Genomic DNA, 18,779 nt, shown 5'->3' on the forward strand with positions numbered 1-18,779 from the left:
AGGCATTCAAAGAAAAGAACACGGTCCCTACAGTCAAACATGGCGGAGGTTCCCTGATGTTTTCGGGTTGATTTGCTGCCTCTGGCACTGGACTGCTTGACTGTGTGCATGGCATTATGAAGTCTGAAGACTACCAACAAATTTTTCAGCATAATGTAGGGCCCAGTGTGAGAAAGCTGGGTCTCCCTCAGAGGCCATGGGTCTTCCAGCAGGACAATGACCCAAAACACACTTCAAAAAACACTAGAAAATGGTTTGAGAGAAAGCACTGGAGACTTCTAAGGTGGCCAGCAATGAGTCCAGACCTGAATCCCATAGAACACCTGTGGAGAGATCTAAAAATGGCAGTTTGGAGAAGGCACCCTTCAAATATCAGGGACCTGGAGCAGTTTGCTAAAGAAGAATGGTCTAAAATTCCAGCAGAGTATTGTAAGAAACTCATTGATGGTTACCGGAAGCGGTTGGTCGCAGTTATTTTGGCTAAAGGTTGTGCAACCAAGTATTAGGCTGAGGGTGCCAATACTTTTGTCTGGCCCATTTTTGGAGTTTTGTGTGAAATGATCAATGTTTTGCTTCATTCTCTTTTGTGTTTTTTCATTTAAGACAAATTAAATGAAGATAATAATACCGAAGAATTTGTGTTTGCAATCATTTTCAGGAAGACACTTGAGTATTATCTGACAGAATTGCAGGGGTGTCAATACTTTTGGCCATGACTGTATGCACCAATATGAAGAATTACCTTCTTTGTCCAAAATTGGATACGACCATCTGGAACTATAGAGCCATTAGCGGAGGTTAGTTTCTGGGGTGACTGCAAAGAAACCAAAGGAATTTTCAGCATTTTTGTCAGAGAGAAGTCCTTAAAATTCTCAGCTGCTCCAGAATAAGTGCTTGTCCCGAGAACATTGAGCAATTGTAAGAAACAGTCATAGGCAGGAGAAATTTATTTTTACTGGAGGAAAGAGTTAATCCTAGAGTTGATCCTAGAGAGATACCTTCTTCTTCACCTAGGTTAGAAGAATCTCTTTGTTTGGTCTTCAGTTTGAAACTGTTAAAGTGATAATGATCCTGTTCACCACAATACAAACAGAGTCCCTGTTGACGTTAATGGGATCTTTCAGCTAGAATTAATCTGCTATGGCCGATCTCCATAGGTTCCGATGCGGCCAGAGGGAAAGGGGTTGTTACAGAAACTCTTGGAGGAGAGATATGAGAATCCAGAGTTTTCTTCCTCGACCACTCTTTAAAATATAAGTCCATGCGAGCAGCGAGGAAAATTAACTCGTCAAGAGAAGATGGCAAGTCTCTACCTGCAAGTTCATCTTTGATGTCAAATTGTTCCACCGAGTGAGTCCCTTTTCTGAGTCGCAGTATAGAATTAGCAGTGGAGTGAACAAGTCCTGGTTCATCTCAGTTTCTGAAACTGGGACACAAAATATTTCATTATTATTATTATTATTATTATTTATTGTTATAGCGCCATTTATTCCATGGCGCTTTACAAGTGAGGAGGGGTATACATAATAAAAACAAGTACAATAATCTTGAACAATACAAGTCATAACTGGTACAGGAGGAGTGAGGACCCTGCCCGCGAGGGCTCACAATCTACAAGGGATGGGTGAGAATACAGTAGGTGAGGATAGAGCTGATCGTGCAGCGGTTGGTTGATCGGTGGTTACTGCAGGTTGTAGGCTTGTCGGAAGAGGTGGGTCTTCAGACTCTTTTTGAAGGTTTCGATGGTGGGCGAGAGTCTGATGTGTTGTGGTAGAGGGTTCCAGAGTAGGGGTGATACGCGAGAGAAATCTTGTATACGATTGTGGGAAGAGGAGATAAGAGGGGAGTAGAGAAGGAGATCTTGTGAGGATCGGAGGTTGCGTGTAGGAAAGTACCGGGAGATGAGGTCACAGATGTAAGGAGGAGACAGGTTGTGGATGGCTTTGTACGTCATGGTGAGGGTTTTGTACTGGAGTCTCTGGGCAATGGGGAGCCAGTGAAGGGATTGACAGAGGGGAGAGGCCGGAGAATAGCGGGGGGACAGGTGGATTAGTCGGGCAGCAGAGTTTAGAATAGATTGGAGGGGTGCGAGAGTGTTTGAGGGGAGGCCACAGAGCAGGAGGTTGCAGTAGTCAAGACGAGAGATGATGAGGGCATGGACTAGGGTTTTTGCAGATTCTTGGTTGAGGAATGAACGGATTCGTGCAATATTTTTGAGTTGAAGTCGGCAGGAAGTGGAAAGGGCTTGGATATGTGGTTTGAAGGAGAGATCAGCGTCAAGGATAACCCCGAGGCAGCGAGCTTGTGGGACTGGGGAGAGTGGGCAGCCATTTACTGTAATGGATAGGTTCGTTGGGGGGGTCACGTGAGATGGGGGAAAGATGATGAATTCTGTTTTGTCCATGTTAAGTTTCAGAAATTTAGCGGAGAAGAAGGATGAAATAGTGGACTGGACAGACATTGAGGGATTCTGGTTAGTAGGGAGGTGATATCTGGTCCAGAGATGTAGATCTGTGTGTCATCAGCATAGAGGTGATACTGAAAGCCATGAGATTCTATGAGCTGTCCCAGGCCAAATGCATCTGGTCGACCCTTAATTCTCTGACCAAGATGAGCAAAGACCACTCCTCTCTGCTCCACACCTGACCGCACTTAGTTTTCCATATATTGCATAGCACAAGTCTGCTAGACTTCAGTCTGCAGTGTGATTTCTAGAAGTGTGTTCTAAAAGTGTGGATTACATTAGAATTAAAACCTGAATTGAACCTGAAGGGAACTGAAGGTAACTGGCCAGTCACTGTAAACAATGTTTCTGTTTGTTGTCACTTTTACCCCTATAATCTTTCACTTTCTGCTACCTCCCCCAATCCCCACACCAAGTAAAGAACTGTTCATCTCCTCTTCAATCCTCCCCATCCATCTCACCTCCTCCTCAGAACTGTTCCTTAACATACAATCCTCTGTCTCAAAGCACAGGCAGCCCCCTCACGCTCTTTTCATAAGTAAGGAATGGGTTAAAATTACCATCAAATATACACATATACCACTGTATGACTTGACAGCTGTTATATGGATTATTAATGTCTACTGACCATCTTTTACAATCTGTAACTTTTCATATTTACACGCTGGCATAGAGGAACAAATAATATGAGAACTTTATGAATGTTGCCAGCTTTTTAATCTGCCAAGAAATGATCTCAGTGATTTAATCTCCCCAGTATGTTCTGTTTCGCCTGCCACATAATGTGCTTTTCTCAGTGTAAATGTCGACATTTAGATTTTAGACATTTTTCATGATACAGCCATTGTGGACAGAAATATAGCGTATATCCAAGAGATGGTGCTAAAATTCTTTATTAATGGATGTATTACTTCCTGTAGAAGATGCATATAAGTTGCTTACTAGATTCATTCAAGATGAATTGCCTAGAGATAGGGATAAAAATAGTAGCGAGGACGAGTGTACCATGTATGAATTACCATGGACAAGTAAAAAAGTTTTAACCACTCTAGTCTTGGGTCCTTTGTACAATCATATTCTGGAGTTACAGCAGTTCTCTCATTTGTTTTCTTAGATTTGCCACTCTGTTAGAAGGAGAGAGAAATCATCCTGTATTGGATCTTGGCACAAGGAAAATACTCCCAATCAGATTTTGGCCAAGGGCGGTGGAAATATTCCCAATTCACTCTTGGCGCAAGGGAGGGGGGAAATATTCCCAATGTAAAACTCTGGGAAGGCAGAAGTCCAGTCCAGGTCTAAAAAACTTTTGTGGGAACAGATTACCTGAAAGCAGCATTAGGTGATTTTCACATAGTTGTTTTTTACTGAACTGAACTTAAACCATTGACCACTAGGATGATCCGTGTTTGGTTCAGCAGACCTATGGCAGGGTACATTTATTGGTAATATAAAATGGACCAAACATGTGGCGGTATTATGACAGTGAAAAAGCAGCCTCAGAAATATTTTTCAAGGACACATTCCAATAAAACTTCTCCAGCATAAAATTCCTACTTTTTTGCCATTACATATGCTAAACCAACTAATACCTAAAAATAATTATTTATTATTGAAAAATATTAAAAACCTTATAGACAAAATACCGCAAACCCACGGCACGCTTTTTGTTTGAACGGGTTTATCTTATTTATTGACTTTATTGCAGTCATTTATAGTAGGGTTTATTAGAGTTTTTCTAGGGCGAGCCGCCGGTGAGTGGGGGCGCCATTTTGCGAATAAGTTAGGGTGCCAACCTCCGCTGCCAGGAAGGGTATACTAGGGAGTGATAGGGAAAACTAGGAGTTCCTTTTGTTATTTTATTTGTTTGTGGGTTTGCGGTATTTTGTCTATAAGGTTTTTAATATTTTTCAATAATAAAGAATTATTTTTAGGTATTAATCGGTTTTTGAATTAAGTGTTAGATTACTATACCAACTTATCGTTATATAAAAATATGCTAAACTAATCACTTGTCCTTCTCTATCAAGTTCTTAAAACCAATATCTTAGTAAAACATTGTGATCACGTGTCGACTATTTTCTGATCATGGGAAGACCACATCAACCAGCAATTAGAGCTGAATCCTAACAGTGTGTACATTACACATTGATATTGTTCGGCAAGGTACACGGCTTGTTGAAGTTTGCCATAGGGTGAAAAACCTTTTTTTCTTGGGTGAAAACTTACAACCAATATAGTTGCCATGTTAACTTGTTGGTAGAGTCTATGGCTATGAGTCTAGGAAAACGAGGTGACTCTTTTAGTCATTGAGATGGTAACCTCTCAGAAGAGGATTACAAAAGACTGTTGTCTGGGATACCTCAAACACATTTTATTAGCATGCTGAGATGTCTGACCCTTATACAGAATGACAATAACAAGGATTATGACTGAAATTCCACAGCATAATGGGACACTTTATCACAGATATGGAAAGTAGTAGAACGTGTGGTAAAGCTTAGACATCTCCAGGATATGTAGGGCACACATGGGTTAAAGATTCATTGTGGAATTGGAGATTGAGAAGTTTTTAATCCTTTCTGTACCTTGCATCCTTTGCGTAAGACATAGCAATATAACCTGCTAGCGCTTGTCAGCTAAACTATGGGGCATGCCAAGGAATGCTGAATTCAAGAACAAAAGCCCATTTCAATATTTGTTTGGAAAGATTACTATGAAGAGCAGACATATCAGAGGGCCATCTAATTGGCTAATTCTTCTGTTTCTCCACTCACAATTGATTCTTTGTCCTTCATGGTTTGACCTCTTCCTCTGGAGCAGTAGAGCACATTAGCTTTAATAAGCGCATGGTTACTAGGGGAGTGTTGCTAATTCCACATGTAAATACAGAACATGGTGTGATTGCTAAAGTCTGGATTTAGAAAGGTAATGTATTCAACAGAAGCTTTGTTTTGTTTGTTTGCACTCAGCGGTGTCAATGGCTTTAGAAACGGGCGTATGTCAATTTCATAATTCCCAGATTTCAGACTTTTAATTATGCACTCATTAACAGATTTTTGTGTTTTTTTCTGGCACCGAACAACATTAAGGATGGGGAATGAATTAAGTGTAACTAAAAATACTATGCCTTATACAGAATATTGATAGACCCAATGAGCTTTTATGGTAATGGTAAAAACAGGTTCTACTCCAGAAATCATAAAGTGATCGCATATCCTAAAGATATGTCAACACTTACTAAGATGAGATCACGCATTTCATCACTGTTTAATGCAGATCTATTTTACAATTCCTTATCATTTTTAAAATCTTTACCCACTGAGACTGAATTGTAACATTCCGGGTTACATCCAAAGGATGGAAATCAGAACATGTGACTGTTTGCCACAATTATATTTTAACTAGACATTGCTTTGTGAGCTTATGTCATCATCAGAACAAGTCTATCTTCTTGTCAAATGGACAACCTGTCAATACATTCATGCACTCTAACCTTGGGCAGATAGTTACTCTGATGTGCAGTGTTGTCAAGAAGTCAAAGCTGTAATAAATACTAGGCTTGAGGAGAAATATCTGTTGAGAGTTTCCCCTTTATCCAGCCTGATCAACAAGATACTCCCTGTAACGGGGTCTACTGTGCTGTAGTACCTCTTTAGGTACCACCCCGTGTTTCAGGAGGTCCACTCTGCCTTGGCCGGATTCTGAATGAAGGACGCTGGCTGGAATTCCTTGGTTACATGGGTGCATATAAAATCTCACTGCTTCTCCACGTATTTCCAGTCTAACCACACTTTATTCACAGCACACAGAATATATAACACAGATACAGAGGGCAGACCAATAGAAAAACAGCAGGCCAGACATATATTACAATAGCCGCAGGTGGCCGGAGCCTGCTGATATTTACTGTGGGAATTACAAAGGTGGGGGAGGTCAGAAGGAGAATATCTTGTCCAGAGGCGCAGCCTGTGGACTGATGCATTTCACATGGAACCTATTATACATACATATACTGCATAACATATTCTTGGTGCTGGGGGGTTCTGTAACATGGCTCCCCTTTTCAGCGACGCGATCGGCATACACAGTCTGATTCTTAACGGATCGGTTTGGGGATGACCGAAGTTTATGGGGTTGGTACAAGTTCCGTTTGTCGACTTAGTCCATCGGCGTTACCGTTTTGTTTGCCGGGTCTGTAGTGGATGGTGAAGTTCAGAGGTTGTAGGGCTAAACTCCACCGCAGTAATCTGGCGTTCTCTCCGGAGACCCGATTAAGCCAGACTAGGGGATTATGGTCCGTTAGGAGGGAAAACTGTCGTCCATACAAATATGGTTGTAACTTTTTGAGTGCCCATACTATTGCCAGGCACTCCTTCTCGATGGCCACATAGCTCACTTCACAGGGCAGTAGTTTCTGACTCAGGTAAGCTACCGGGTGTTCTTGGCCGTCCGGCCCGACTTGGCTTAGTACTGCCCCCAATCCAAACATAGAAGCGTCCGTGTGAACAAGGAAACGTTTAGTTGGATCGGGTGCGGCCAATACAGGGGTATTGGTGAGGGCGTCCTTTAGCTGGCGGAAGGCTTCCTCACACTCTGAGGTCCAGGTTACCTGGCGGGGTTGGTTCTTACGGGTCAGATCAGTGAGGGGCTTGGCTACGCTGCTGTAATTGGAAATTAATTTCCTGTAATACCCCGCTGTCCCTAGAAACGCCATGACCTGGGTTTTAGTGCGTGGGGTGGGCCATTTGGCTATGGCCTCAATGTTGGCTGGTTCTGGTCTCTGTTTCCCACTTCCCACCCAATGCTCTAAATACTGAACCTCTGCTTTGCCCATGTGACACTTGTTTGGGTTCAGGGTGATTCCGGCCTTGTGGATCCTGTCTAATACTGTCTCTAGGTGATTTAGATGCTCTTCCCATGTCGCGCTGTAGATGGCGATGTCATCCAGGTAGGCACAAGCATAGTCCTGGAGACCATCCAGAAGCCGGTCAGCCAGCCTCTGGAAGGTCGCCGGGGCAGTCTTCATCCCAAATGGCATAACTCGAAACTGGAATAAGCCGAACGGGGTGAGAAATGCAGACTTGGGAATAACGTCAGGACTAAGGGAAATCTGCCAGTAGCCTTTGCATAGATCGATGGTGGTCAAATACTTTACCCCTCCAGCCGGTCTAACAACTCATCCACATGCTGCATGGGATACGCATCCGTCACTGTTTTCTCATTGAGCTTACGATAGTCTACACAAAACCGTGTAGTCCCATCCTTCTTGGGCACTAACACTACGGGTGATGCCCAGGGACTATCTGATTCTTCAATGACCTCTAAACGCAACATCTCTTGTATCTCTTGTCGCATCCCTTCTCGTACAGACTCAGGGACGCGGAAGGGGGGTTGTCGCAGGGGGGTCTGATCCTGGGTCTCAACCTTGTGTTGTGCCAGGCGAGTGTACCCTGGTCTCCCTGAAAACATCCTCTGTCGCTGCCTCAACAACGCCTCCGCCTGCTGTCTCTTCCGGGGACCTAGGTCTTCACCCAAGTGTACCTGGTCCCATGTTTTAGACTGAGTCCTTTCCCCTTAAACATCAGGCAAGGAAAGTCCGGCTAAATCCTCTGCTTCAGGTGCACAGATGGCCACTACCTCTTCAGGGCGCTCCCGGTAGGGCTTCAGCATATTCACGTGGAACATGCGGATAACCCTGGGGTCGTCACAATCAGCGACATTATAGGTGGTGTCGGCTATTTTCCCCACTACCTGGTAGGGCCCCTGCCATGCAGCTTGGAACTTGTTCTGCCTAGTGAGCTCTAACACCAGGACCTTCTGTCCTATTTCCAAGGTGCGCTCTCTGGCCTTCCGATCGTACCATACGCGCTGGCGCCGCTGAGCCTCCTGCATGTTCCCATGTACAGCCTGGGTCAGCTCCTGTAGGCGGTCCCGGAATTCCACCACATAGGGTACAATAGGTACCCCTTCTATGATGCCCTCCCCTTCCCAGTGTTCTAGCACTAAGTCTAGGGGTCCCCTTACCCGTCTCCCGTATACCAGTTCGAACGGGAAGAACCCCGTGGATTCTTGGGGCACCTCCCGATAGGCAAACAGGAGGTGAGGCAAGAATTTCTCCCAGTCCCTGTAGGTCCCGGTAAAAGCCCCAATGAGCTGTTTTAACATCCCGTTAAAGCGTTCACACAACCCATTGGTTTGCGGATGGTACTGGGCGCTTCTAATGGACTTTAAACCGCACAGCTTCCACAGTTGGTTGGTCACCTCTGCTGTAAACTGGGTACCCTGGTCCGAGATAATCTCCCGGGGAAATCCAACCCGTGAGAAAACCTGGAGCAGGGCAGCCGCCACTGTCTCTGCCAGTATGTTAGGTAACGCAACCGCCTCTGGATACCGTGTGGCATAATCTACCACTGTCAATATATACCTTTTCCCTGACGGACTGGGTTTGGCTAACGGCAATATCAGGTCGACCGCTACTCGGCTAAATGGTTCCTCCACAATGGGGAGGGGGCGTAATTTGGCCTTGCATCGATCTCCCCTCTTGCCAATGCGCTGGCAACTGTCACAGGTCTGGCAGTACTGACGAACATCATAGGTTAACCCCAGCCAAAAGAAGTTTTGTGTCAGATGATGCCTGGTGCGACTGACGCCGAAGTGCCTGGCCATGGGTATGACATGAGAGATTCGCAGTAACTCCTGCCTGTACTTCTTGGGAACTACCAGCTGTTGTTTTATAGTGGTGCTCGTCCCTGTGTGGTGCTGCTCTATGATCTGGTAGAGGAGTCCCTGCTTCCATATAAACTGTTCCCCTTCCAGTACCCCTCTCCCCTCTTGTGCCTTCCCACGATATCCCTCCAATGAAGGATCCTCAAGTAACTCCCTCTTAAATTCATCTGGTGTGGCCCAAGAAATGTGCCTGGCTATGGGAATATGTGTAGGGCTGGGATGTCTTACCTGGGCCTCCTCTGAGTGTGATTTCGCCTCCGCAGCTCGAGCTTGTCTCTGGGTCACAGGATATGTCTCAGCCAGAGGGGCAACCGAGAAGGCAGACAACATGGGCCCCAAGTCATTTCCCAGCAAGACATCTGCGAGCAAATCCTTCATCAAGCGGACCTCAACAAGGCCATCCCCGACTCCCCAGTTCAGGTGAATCCGGGCAGTGGGCAGTCGATGTATGGCTCCCCTTGCTACACGGACTGCCACTGTCCGATCTGTCTTCTCTTGGTCCCGGACGAGATGAGGCTTCACAAGGGTCAAAGTTGCCCCGGAATCTCTTAGTCCCTGCATACTTTTCCCATTAACCCACATGACCTATCGATGCTGTTGTCGATTATCTGCCCGGGCTGCCTGCATGGGGTCCACTTCATGCAGCACTTCCTCCATCTCTTCCACCCCTTGGTTAGTCGTAGCCCCCAATGTCGGGTCAACTTCGCCTTGGTAGCAGTGTACAGCGGCCCGGCTGAAGGTAGCTGTTCCCGCCTTTGGCCACTGGGTATGCTGAGTCCGGTTGGGACATTGTCTTTGCAGGTAGCCCAGCTGATGGCAGGTGTGGCATCGCGCCCCAGGGGAACTGTGGTAGGCCAGGTTTCTAGCTGGTCCCCCTACAATCTTCGGTGGTTTGGGGCCCTCCAGGTCCATGGGCGGACCCTAGTGACCATCTTTGATCCGGACAACTGAGGCCTCCTGGCATCATGATGTTCATCGGCCAGACGAGCGGCTTCCTCAAGAGTCGTTGGCCGCCTGTCCCGAAGCCATTCCTGTGTCTCGGGGATTAGTCCATTAAAGAATCGTTCTAACAAGGCGAGCTGGAGGACGTCCTCCGTAGTAGTTGCTTGGCTCCCTTGTACCCACTGTAGCAGTGACCGCCGTAATTTACAGGCCCATTCAGCGTGGGTATCGATTACTCGTTTTATAAGTCAGCGGAACTTTTGGCGGTATGCCTCTGGTGTCAGCGCATACCGGGCCAAGGTCACTTCTTTGATCCGCTCATAGTCCATACAGTCCTCATCAGGTACCGTGCGATAGGCGTCCGCTGCCCGGCCTGTCAGCTTGCTGGCCAGAATCTGAACCCATTCCTCCGGCTTCACTTGATGAAGGGCACACTGCCGCTCAAAGTCCTACAGAAAGCCATCAATGTCTTCCTCTGCCTCCCCCAACTGTCGGAAGGCATTATACTGGATCTTTTTGTGGCTTACTGTTGAAGGTACCTGAGCGGAGGCCAGAGCTCCCCCTGCTCGCTGACTCTCCTCTCTCCGCTCTGCTATCTCCATCTTGGCCAGCTCTACTTTGGTCCGCTCTGCCATCTCCATCTTGGCTAGCTCTATCCTGGTCTGCTCTGCCATCTTTTCCTTCAGATCAGTACGCACATCAGCCATCACCTCTCGTATGATCTCTACTAGAACGCCAGTCTGTTCTTTACCTCCCTCTGGAATTCAGTCTCCTCCACGTTCACATTGGGGGGCGCTGCACTGTCGTGTTCCATGATGGCTGCTATCAAATCCGCTTTTGTTTTGTTGCTGGCGATTAACCCTCGGGCTTCCACCAGATCTTTGAATGTAGTCCTCTTTAACTTCTGGTAGTTGTTTTCCATTCATTCCTTTCCTCCTGTAGAAGGGGTCTCACATCCCGCTGTCTGCCACCAGTGTAACGGGGTCTACTGTGCTGTAGTACCTCTTTAGGTACCACCCCGTGTTTCAGGATGTCCACTCTGCCTTGGCCGGATTCTGAATGAAGGACGCTGGCTGGAATTCCTTGGTTACATGGGTGCATATAAAATCTCACTGCTTCTCCACGTATTTCCAGTCTAACCACACTTTATTCACAGCACACAGAACACACAGAATATGTAACACAGATACAGAGGGCAGGCCAATAGAAAAACAGCAGGCCAGACATACATTACAATAGCCGCATGTGGCCGGAGCCTGCTGATATTTACTGTGGGGGAGATCAGAAGGAGAATATCTTGTCCAGAGGCGCAGCCTGTGGACTGATGCATTTCACATGGAACCTATTATACATACATATACTGCATAACATATTCTTGGTGCTGGGGGGTTCTGTAACACTCCCTAAACAAAAATAAGGAGGAACCTGCAAATCAGGCTGAATGCGGTGAAGAGAGGATCAGTGGACACCTCTCAAAATCTAGCTGTCAGCACTAGAATCTAACCAGTGTTGAATCTTTGTTTTCTCAAAAACATCAGAGCAAAATATAGTTTAGGGTTTGAGGGCACCTCTCATTGTACATAGCATGATACATATCAATACCTACCATGGAAATATGTGGGCTCTCACTGTTCTTTGGCATGCCTACATTAGATAAAGTGCACATGATAACCATGCTACAAAAACTCATGACATGTTTCTGTTGCATTTCATATTACCCAAATATTCTATTTTTGAAGCTCTGCCATGTGCATGGGGCCTTACACACATCAACCCAAGCCTATTAATATTAATAATTCATGTGTGTACTGGTAATGAGGCGTGCAGTCAAAAGACATGGCTTTCCCAGGTGAAATACAATAAAACTATGTGTATCACCAGTAAATCCCAAGGACCCTACAACCTATCTGAACTGAAAACTCAAGCAAATCTCAGTAAAACCAGTCACTTTAGATAATTGAAACATTTGAAACTTGAATTTGTCAACTTCACCAAATTTGCCCACAAAATGTGACTCTCATTCTTTCAAAGCTTCTGATTGCCCTGGAAATATGTAAATAGAACTCATATGTCTCCTTGTACTACATTGAACTCCTTTTGAGCTACTTAATGCAAATTTAGCCTTAGTAATGTTCAATTGACCAATGGCCAACCTATCTGGCTGGGGTAAAATGTGGTGTGTTCGGGTATAATATCGGACTATTAAAACAAAGAAGTGTGCAAAAAATGACCATTTTTAACAACACTCACACTTTGTGAGGCAGACAGTTAATGAAAAGAAAATATATGGCTTCTTTGTCTGTGACACACAAGCCTAGGTTTCAGGATTCTTTAATAGCAAAACTAGGACTCATGGAATTAAACTGCCCTTCTGGTTTGCAATTGTGATATGTGAAGAATAAAAATTGCTTTTAATAAGGTTCAGTTGCTGCAGTATATCACAGATCAATGAATTGACAGTCACACTGACAGTGTATCTACAGCACCTCCGTATGTCACTTGAATCTTTGCATTTCCCAGACTGACTACCATTTTCATTTTAAATTTGCTTCACTAGTGCAGTAGTACAACTCAATGCAATTTTGGCCATTTTATGTCCCTATGTGGAATGAGCTGTGCGTTCTGACCTCATCCTTTATACTGACTGTGATGGTTTCCCCTGATTTTTCTAGACCATATGATGTGATAGCTGCAGGCCATTATGGGAAAACTCACCCATGGATCTGCGAATTCCAGGAAATTTAACTCGAAGTCGATGCTCCATGTATCAATTTGAAAATCTGTACCAGCAAGCACATGCCACCCACACTACCAGCACATGTGAACACAATCTAATGGAAATTTCTACTTGTTGATCCTCACATATGCCCACAGATTCCTATTTATCACTTCTAGAAAAAATTGTAATGGTCCAAAACCCAAAAAAATGTGGTAGGTTTGCTGTTGTTGAATTAAAATGGTGTTAAAATTAACATTCTAAATCTCATTAAGTGGTAAAATGATTTACGTTTATCTTAGATGATCGTCCTGCCCTCGGCCACTCACTGCAAGGAGATTTTGGATCTATTCAAGAATACACAGCGGAAGAAGAGAGAGCTGATAATAAGCTATGGAGGACAGTCATTATTGGTGATCAAGAACAACGAATTGATATGAAAGTGATTGAACCGTACAAGAAAGTTATATCACATGGAGGTATGGATAAGTGTTAAAATACAGATGCCAAAGTAGGTTTTTACTTTATTCTCATTTTAGATAAACATTGGCCATTAAATGAGACCTCTGCCTTATTGATTATTAGTGTGTGCTCCAGAGCAACTCATCTGCAATTACCGTAACTGGATGCAAAAAACCTGAAATCATATTAAACCATTATGAAGTCACCCGCTGTGTATAAATACAGAGACATTTTCCAGCCTTCTTGTGTTTCCTTCCTCCTCCCCCTCTGCCTTGTTGTTGTAGTATGGGTTCCCATTGGTACCTTGGTGCCGTTTGGGGTAAATGAGTCTCTTTATGTCTTTTCACCCCATTTCTGGGGAGGCAAGATGAACAAAACAGCAAGTCATTGTTTGTTTTTTACAGCCACACGTTGTTTTTCCTGACGGTTCTTTTCAAGTTTTCAGTTAGGTTTATTTTTCTTTTTAGTTAGTGATATACAGTATATAAATCAGTTTTATTGGGGAAAGGTTTTCCTTTTTTTCTGTTTTCTTTCTTATTCACGAAACTTTTTAGAAACAATTTTTTTTTTAAAATTTACATTCCGCTACCCTCACGACCCTCTCTCATGTGGCTCTCAAGGTCAGAAACGTTGGGGACCTCTGCGCTAGGGGAATAGACGATGCTATCTATAATATAACGTTGAGAGCGTCACTCTGTCCGAAGCCTTTATAGACTGGGCAAGCGCCGGCGCAGTCCGGACCCCACAGAGTTACGCTCCCAGGAGATCGCGGTATGCGTAAGCACTGAACGCACACCGCGATCTCCAACGGAGAAGCAGGGACGAGGGTGAGTATGCTATATTCACCTGTCCCCGTTCCAGTGATGCGCGCTGCTCCATCCTCCGCTTGCGACTGTTCAGTCAGAGGGCGGCGCGCATTAACGCGTCATCGCGCCCTCTGAACTGAACGGTTCAGAGGGCGCGATGACGCGCTTAATGCGCGCCGCCCTCTGACTGAACAGTCACAGGCAGAGGACCCGGAAGATGGAGGGGCGCGCAGCAGTGGAACGGGGGACAGGTAAATATAGCAAGTGCCGGGGGCCTGAGCTAGTGGCGACTCCGGCACCTGACCCCCCCAGCGCGCCGGTGTCCCCACCTGCTCAGGCCCCGGCACTCGGCGCCCAGCACAGCCACCCGCACTCACCACCGCCACGCACAGCCGCCCGCACTCACCACCGCCACGCACAGCCGCCCGCACTCACCACCGCCACGCACAGCCGCCCTCACTCACCACAGCCGCCCGCACTCACCACCGCCACGCATAGCCGCCCGCACTCACCACCGCCACGCATAGCCGCCCGCACTCACCACCGCCACGCGCAGCCGCCCGCACTCACCACCGCCACGCGCAGCCGCCCGCACTCACCACCGCCACGCGCAGCCGCCCGCACTCCGCATCGCCACGCGCAGCCGCCCGCACTCAGCAACCCTACGCACAGCCGCCCGCACTCAGCATCACCACGCGCAGCCGCCCGCACTCAGCATCGCCACGCGCAGCCGCCCGCACTCAGCATCGCCACGCGCAGCTGCCCGCACTCACCACCGCCACGCGCAGCCGCCCGCACTCAGCACTGCCACGCGCAGCCGCCCGCACTCACCACAGCCACGCGCAGCCGCCCGCACTCACCACAGCCACGCACAGCCACGCGCAGCCGCCCGCACACTCAGCACCGCCACACGCAGCCGCCCGCACTCAGCACCGCCACGCACAGCCGCCCGCACTCAGCACCGCCACGCGCAGCCGCCCGCACTCAGCACTGCCACGCACAGCCGCCCGCACTCAGCACAGCCGCCCGCACTCAGCACAGCCGCCCGCACAGCCGCCCGCACTCAGCACCGCCACGCACAGCCGCCCGCACTCAGCACTGCCACGCACAGCGACCCGCACTCAGCACCGCCACGCACAGCCGCCCGCACTCAGCACCGCTACGCACAGCCGCCCGCACTCAGCACAGCGGCCCGCACTCAGCACAGCCGCCCGCACGCACCACCGCCACGCACAGCCGCCTGCACTCACAACCGCCACGCACAGCTGCCCGCACTCACCACCGCCACGCATAGCCGCCTGCACTCACCACCGCCACGCACAGCCGCCCGCACTCAGCACAGCTGCCCGCACGCACCACCGCCACGCACAGCCGCCTGCACTCACAACCGCCACGCACAGCTGCCCGCACTCACCAATGCCACGCACAGCCGCCAGTACTCACCGCCGCCACGCAGAGCCGCCCGCACTCACCACAGCCACGCTCAGCCGCCCGCACTCAGCATCGCCACGCGCAGCCGCCCGCACTCACCACAGCCACGCGCAGCCGCCTGCACTCAGCACCGGCATGCACAGCCGCCCGCACTCACCACAGCCACGCGCAGCCGCCCGCACTCACCACTGGCACGCACAGCCGCCCGCACTCAGCACCGCCAAGCACAGCACCGCCACGCGCAGCCGCCCGCACTCAGCACCGCCACTCACAGCCGCCTGCACTCAGCACCGCCACGCACAGCCGCCCGCACTCAGCACAGCCGCCCACACTCAGCACAGCCGCCCGCACTCAGCACAGCCGCCCGCACTCAGCACAGCCGCCCACACTCAGCACAGCCGCCCGCACTCACCACCGCCACGCACAGCCGCCCGCACTCACCACCGCCACGCACAGCCGCCCGCACTCACCACCACCACGCACAGCCGCCCGTACTCACCACCGCCACGCAGAGCCGCCCGCACTCACCACAGCCACGCTCAGCCGCCCGCACTCAGCATAGCCACGCGCAGCCGCCTGAACTCACCACAGCCACGCGCAGCTGCCCGCACTCAGCACAGCCGCCCGCACTCAGCACAGCTGCCCGCACTCAGCACGCCACGCACAGCCGCCCGCACTCAGCACAGCCACGCACAGCCGCCCGCACTGAGCACAGCCGCCCGCACTGAGCACAGCCGCCCGCACTAAGCACAGCCGCCCGCACTCAGCACAGCCGCCCGCACTCAGCACAGCCGCCCGCACTCAGCGCGCAGGATGGGAGCACATGACAGGATGGGGACGCAGGATGGAGCAGCACATGATAGGATGGGGGCGCAGGATGGAACAGCACATGACAGGATGGGGATGCAGGATGGAGCAGCACATGACAGGATCGGGGCGCAGGATGGGAGCACATGACAGGATGGGGATGCAGGATGGAGCAGCACATGACAGGATGGGGGCGCAGGATGGAGCAGCACATGACAGGATAGGAGAGCAAGATGGGAGCAGCACATACCAGGATGGAGACCATATACCAATATAAATGCTCGCCACCCAGGCGTAGAACGGGTTCAATAGCTAGTTCTTTTATAATATTCTGCAATACTGCTCCTAGCACGCATAGAATTTCTACTTTTCTTAATGTTTGGTGCATCTAGCGTACTGCTAAGACTTATTAAGTTCTTTCTCAAATCCACCTTTGTGTTTTTGACAGTCAATGTCTAGATGTCTTAGGTATACAATATAATGCAAGTTGTTTCATATGGAAGATATCACCTATGGGGGAAAGGTAGTATTATATTTTTTCCTAAGCCGCTCTCTTAAATAGAGAAAGTCCATTTCTAAGCTCAGAAAATGTCTTTTTGTATGCCTCAGTGTCATGATGTCATATTTATTTTTGGCCAAAAAGAATAAGCTTTTTTTTGCTCACATCTGATCCTGTATAATTCAAGAATAACCATTGTACTACACATGCCAATAATATGCGACTCATTGTGTATGAAAGAATGTATGATTTAGAAACACACCTAGGACTTACAATATTCTTACACAACATACGTATCTTACAGTTTAAATAGGAAGAGGAAAAAAAACATTACTGTGACAAACATATCTTATTGTGTTTTCAAGAATTTGTGAGACAAAGAATGACAAAGCAAGTATTTACTTACTATCGCTTGCTCTGCATTTAGACCATCACAGGCCTAGTTCTCACTCATCTCTTCTCCTAGCTTTTGTGTTCATGAATATAACAACGTGAAACTTTTGCAGCACCTGCTAGTAAAATATTACAATTTTGCCTAAACCAGTTGGACAACTTTCCATCACTGGATCACATCTTAACATTTGAGTAGCTTTATATATTACTTTACTGTTTGCAGGTCAAAACCAATGTTCATAGCGTACAGGGTCGGACTGGGGTGTCTGGGGCCCACCAGGGGTATGGACTCTAGGGGCCCACCCTATAGTTATATACAAATATCTGTCATTATAGCGGAGCATCAGCTGTAAAACAAAGGAGGCTGTTGCACATCTACTGTGCGCCCCCATAACTGGGATGTATAACCACGATAGTTTACATTAATGGGGTTCTTTGGTTAAAACAAATTATCACCGATCCACAGGATAGGTGATCGCTTAGATCCGACCATTAGAAACTGCACCGATCGGAAGAATGGGGAAGTTTTATCCCTGACAGGACACTTTTATCCCTATTTTAAAATGCAGAGGCAGGTGAGATGTCTGACCGCAGCTCCATTCATTCTCTTTGGGGCTTCCAGAAAAATACAAGTGCAGCCACAGAGTGAATGAATGGATCAGTGATCTAGTCGGACATGCCTCTCCAGTCTAATGGGGATAAAAAGTTCCACATTTTGCTGAATGGGTCCAAGCAGTCAGACCCCCACCAATCAATACGTTATCACTTATCCTGTGGAGAGGTGATTACTTTTTTCCACTGGAAACCCCCTGCAAGTGCATCTCTGCCACTGTGTACAAAGCATTAAAACTCTAATGGAAATAAAGGATCTTCTCCTAATTAATATCAGAGAGAACAAATGACCGCCATACACAACACAATCCACTATACCAAGACCAATATTACCACATACAGGAAGAAATACCACCACACCATGACCAGACCACATAGTGACCAAATAATACTACATACAAGGGACAAATACCGCCACACCATGACCAGATCACATATTACCACCACATAGTGACCGAATAATATGACATATTAGGGCAGCACGGTTCAGAGGTTAGCACTGCAGCCTTGCAGCGCTGGGGTCCTGGGTTCAAATCCCACCAAGGACAACATCTGCAAGGAGTTTTTATGTTCTCCCCGTGTTTGCGTGGGTTTCCTCCAGGTACTCTGGTTTCCTCCCACATTTACAAAGACATACTGCTAGGGAATCTAGATTGTGAGCCCCATCGGGGACAGTGGCAATAATGTCTGTAAAGCACTGTGAAATTTATAGCGCTATATAAATGAGTAAAAATAAATAAAAATAAATATTACCAGCATATAGGGACCAAATGATACCAGATACAAGGAGAAATACTGCCACGTCGTGACCAGACCACAAATTACCAACACATAGTGCCCGAATACTACAATATTGATTATGAATACAAACCACAATACTAACAACACTGTTATTACCACCAGTGACAATATACACAGTAC

General features: G+C 47.7%; 1 protein-coding gene across 6 annotated transcripts in view; it reads left to right on the forward strand.

Moving 5' to 3' along the window:
- PRUNE2 (prune homolog 2 with BCH domain) overlaps positions 1–18,779 on the forward strand; it is a 488,633-nt gene that overhangs the window by 394,603 nt on the left and 75,251 nt on the right. For all 6 annotated transcript variants that reach the window (XM_077249022.1, XM_077249023.1, XM_077249020.1 and 3 more), the window contains one exon: positions 13,151–13,327. In XM_077249022.1, the coding sequence (XP_077105137.1) occupies positions 13,151–13,327 (177 nt within the window). The remainder of the gene's footprint in view (positions 1–13,150; positions 13,328–18,779) is intronic.

Source organism: Ranitomeya variabilis, chromosome 1 (assembly GCF_051348905.1).
Source record: "Ranitomeya variabilis isolate aRanVar5 chromosome 1, aRanVar5.hap1, whole genome shotgun sequence".
Classification (NCBI taxonomy): Eukaryota; Metazoa; Chordata; class Amphibia; order Anura; family Dendrobatidae; genus Ranitomeya; species Ranitomeya variabilis.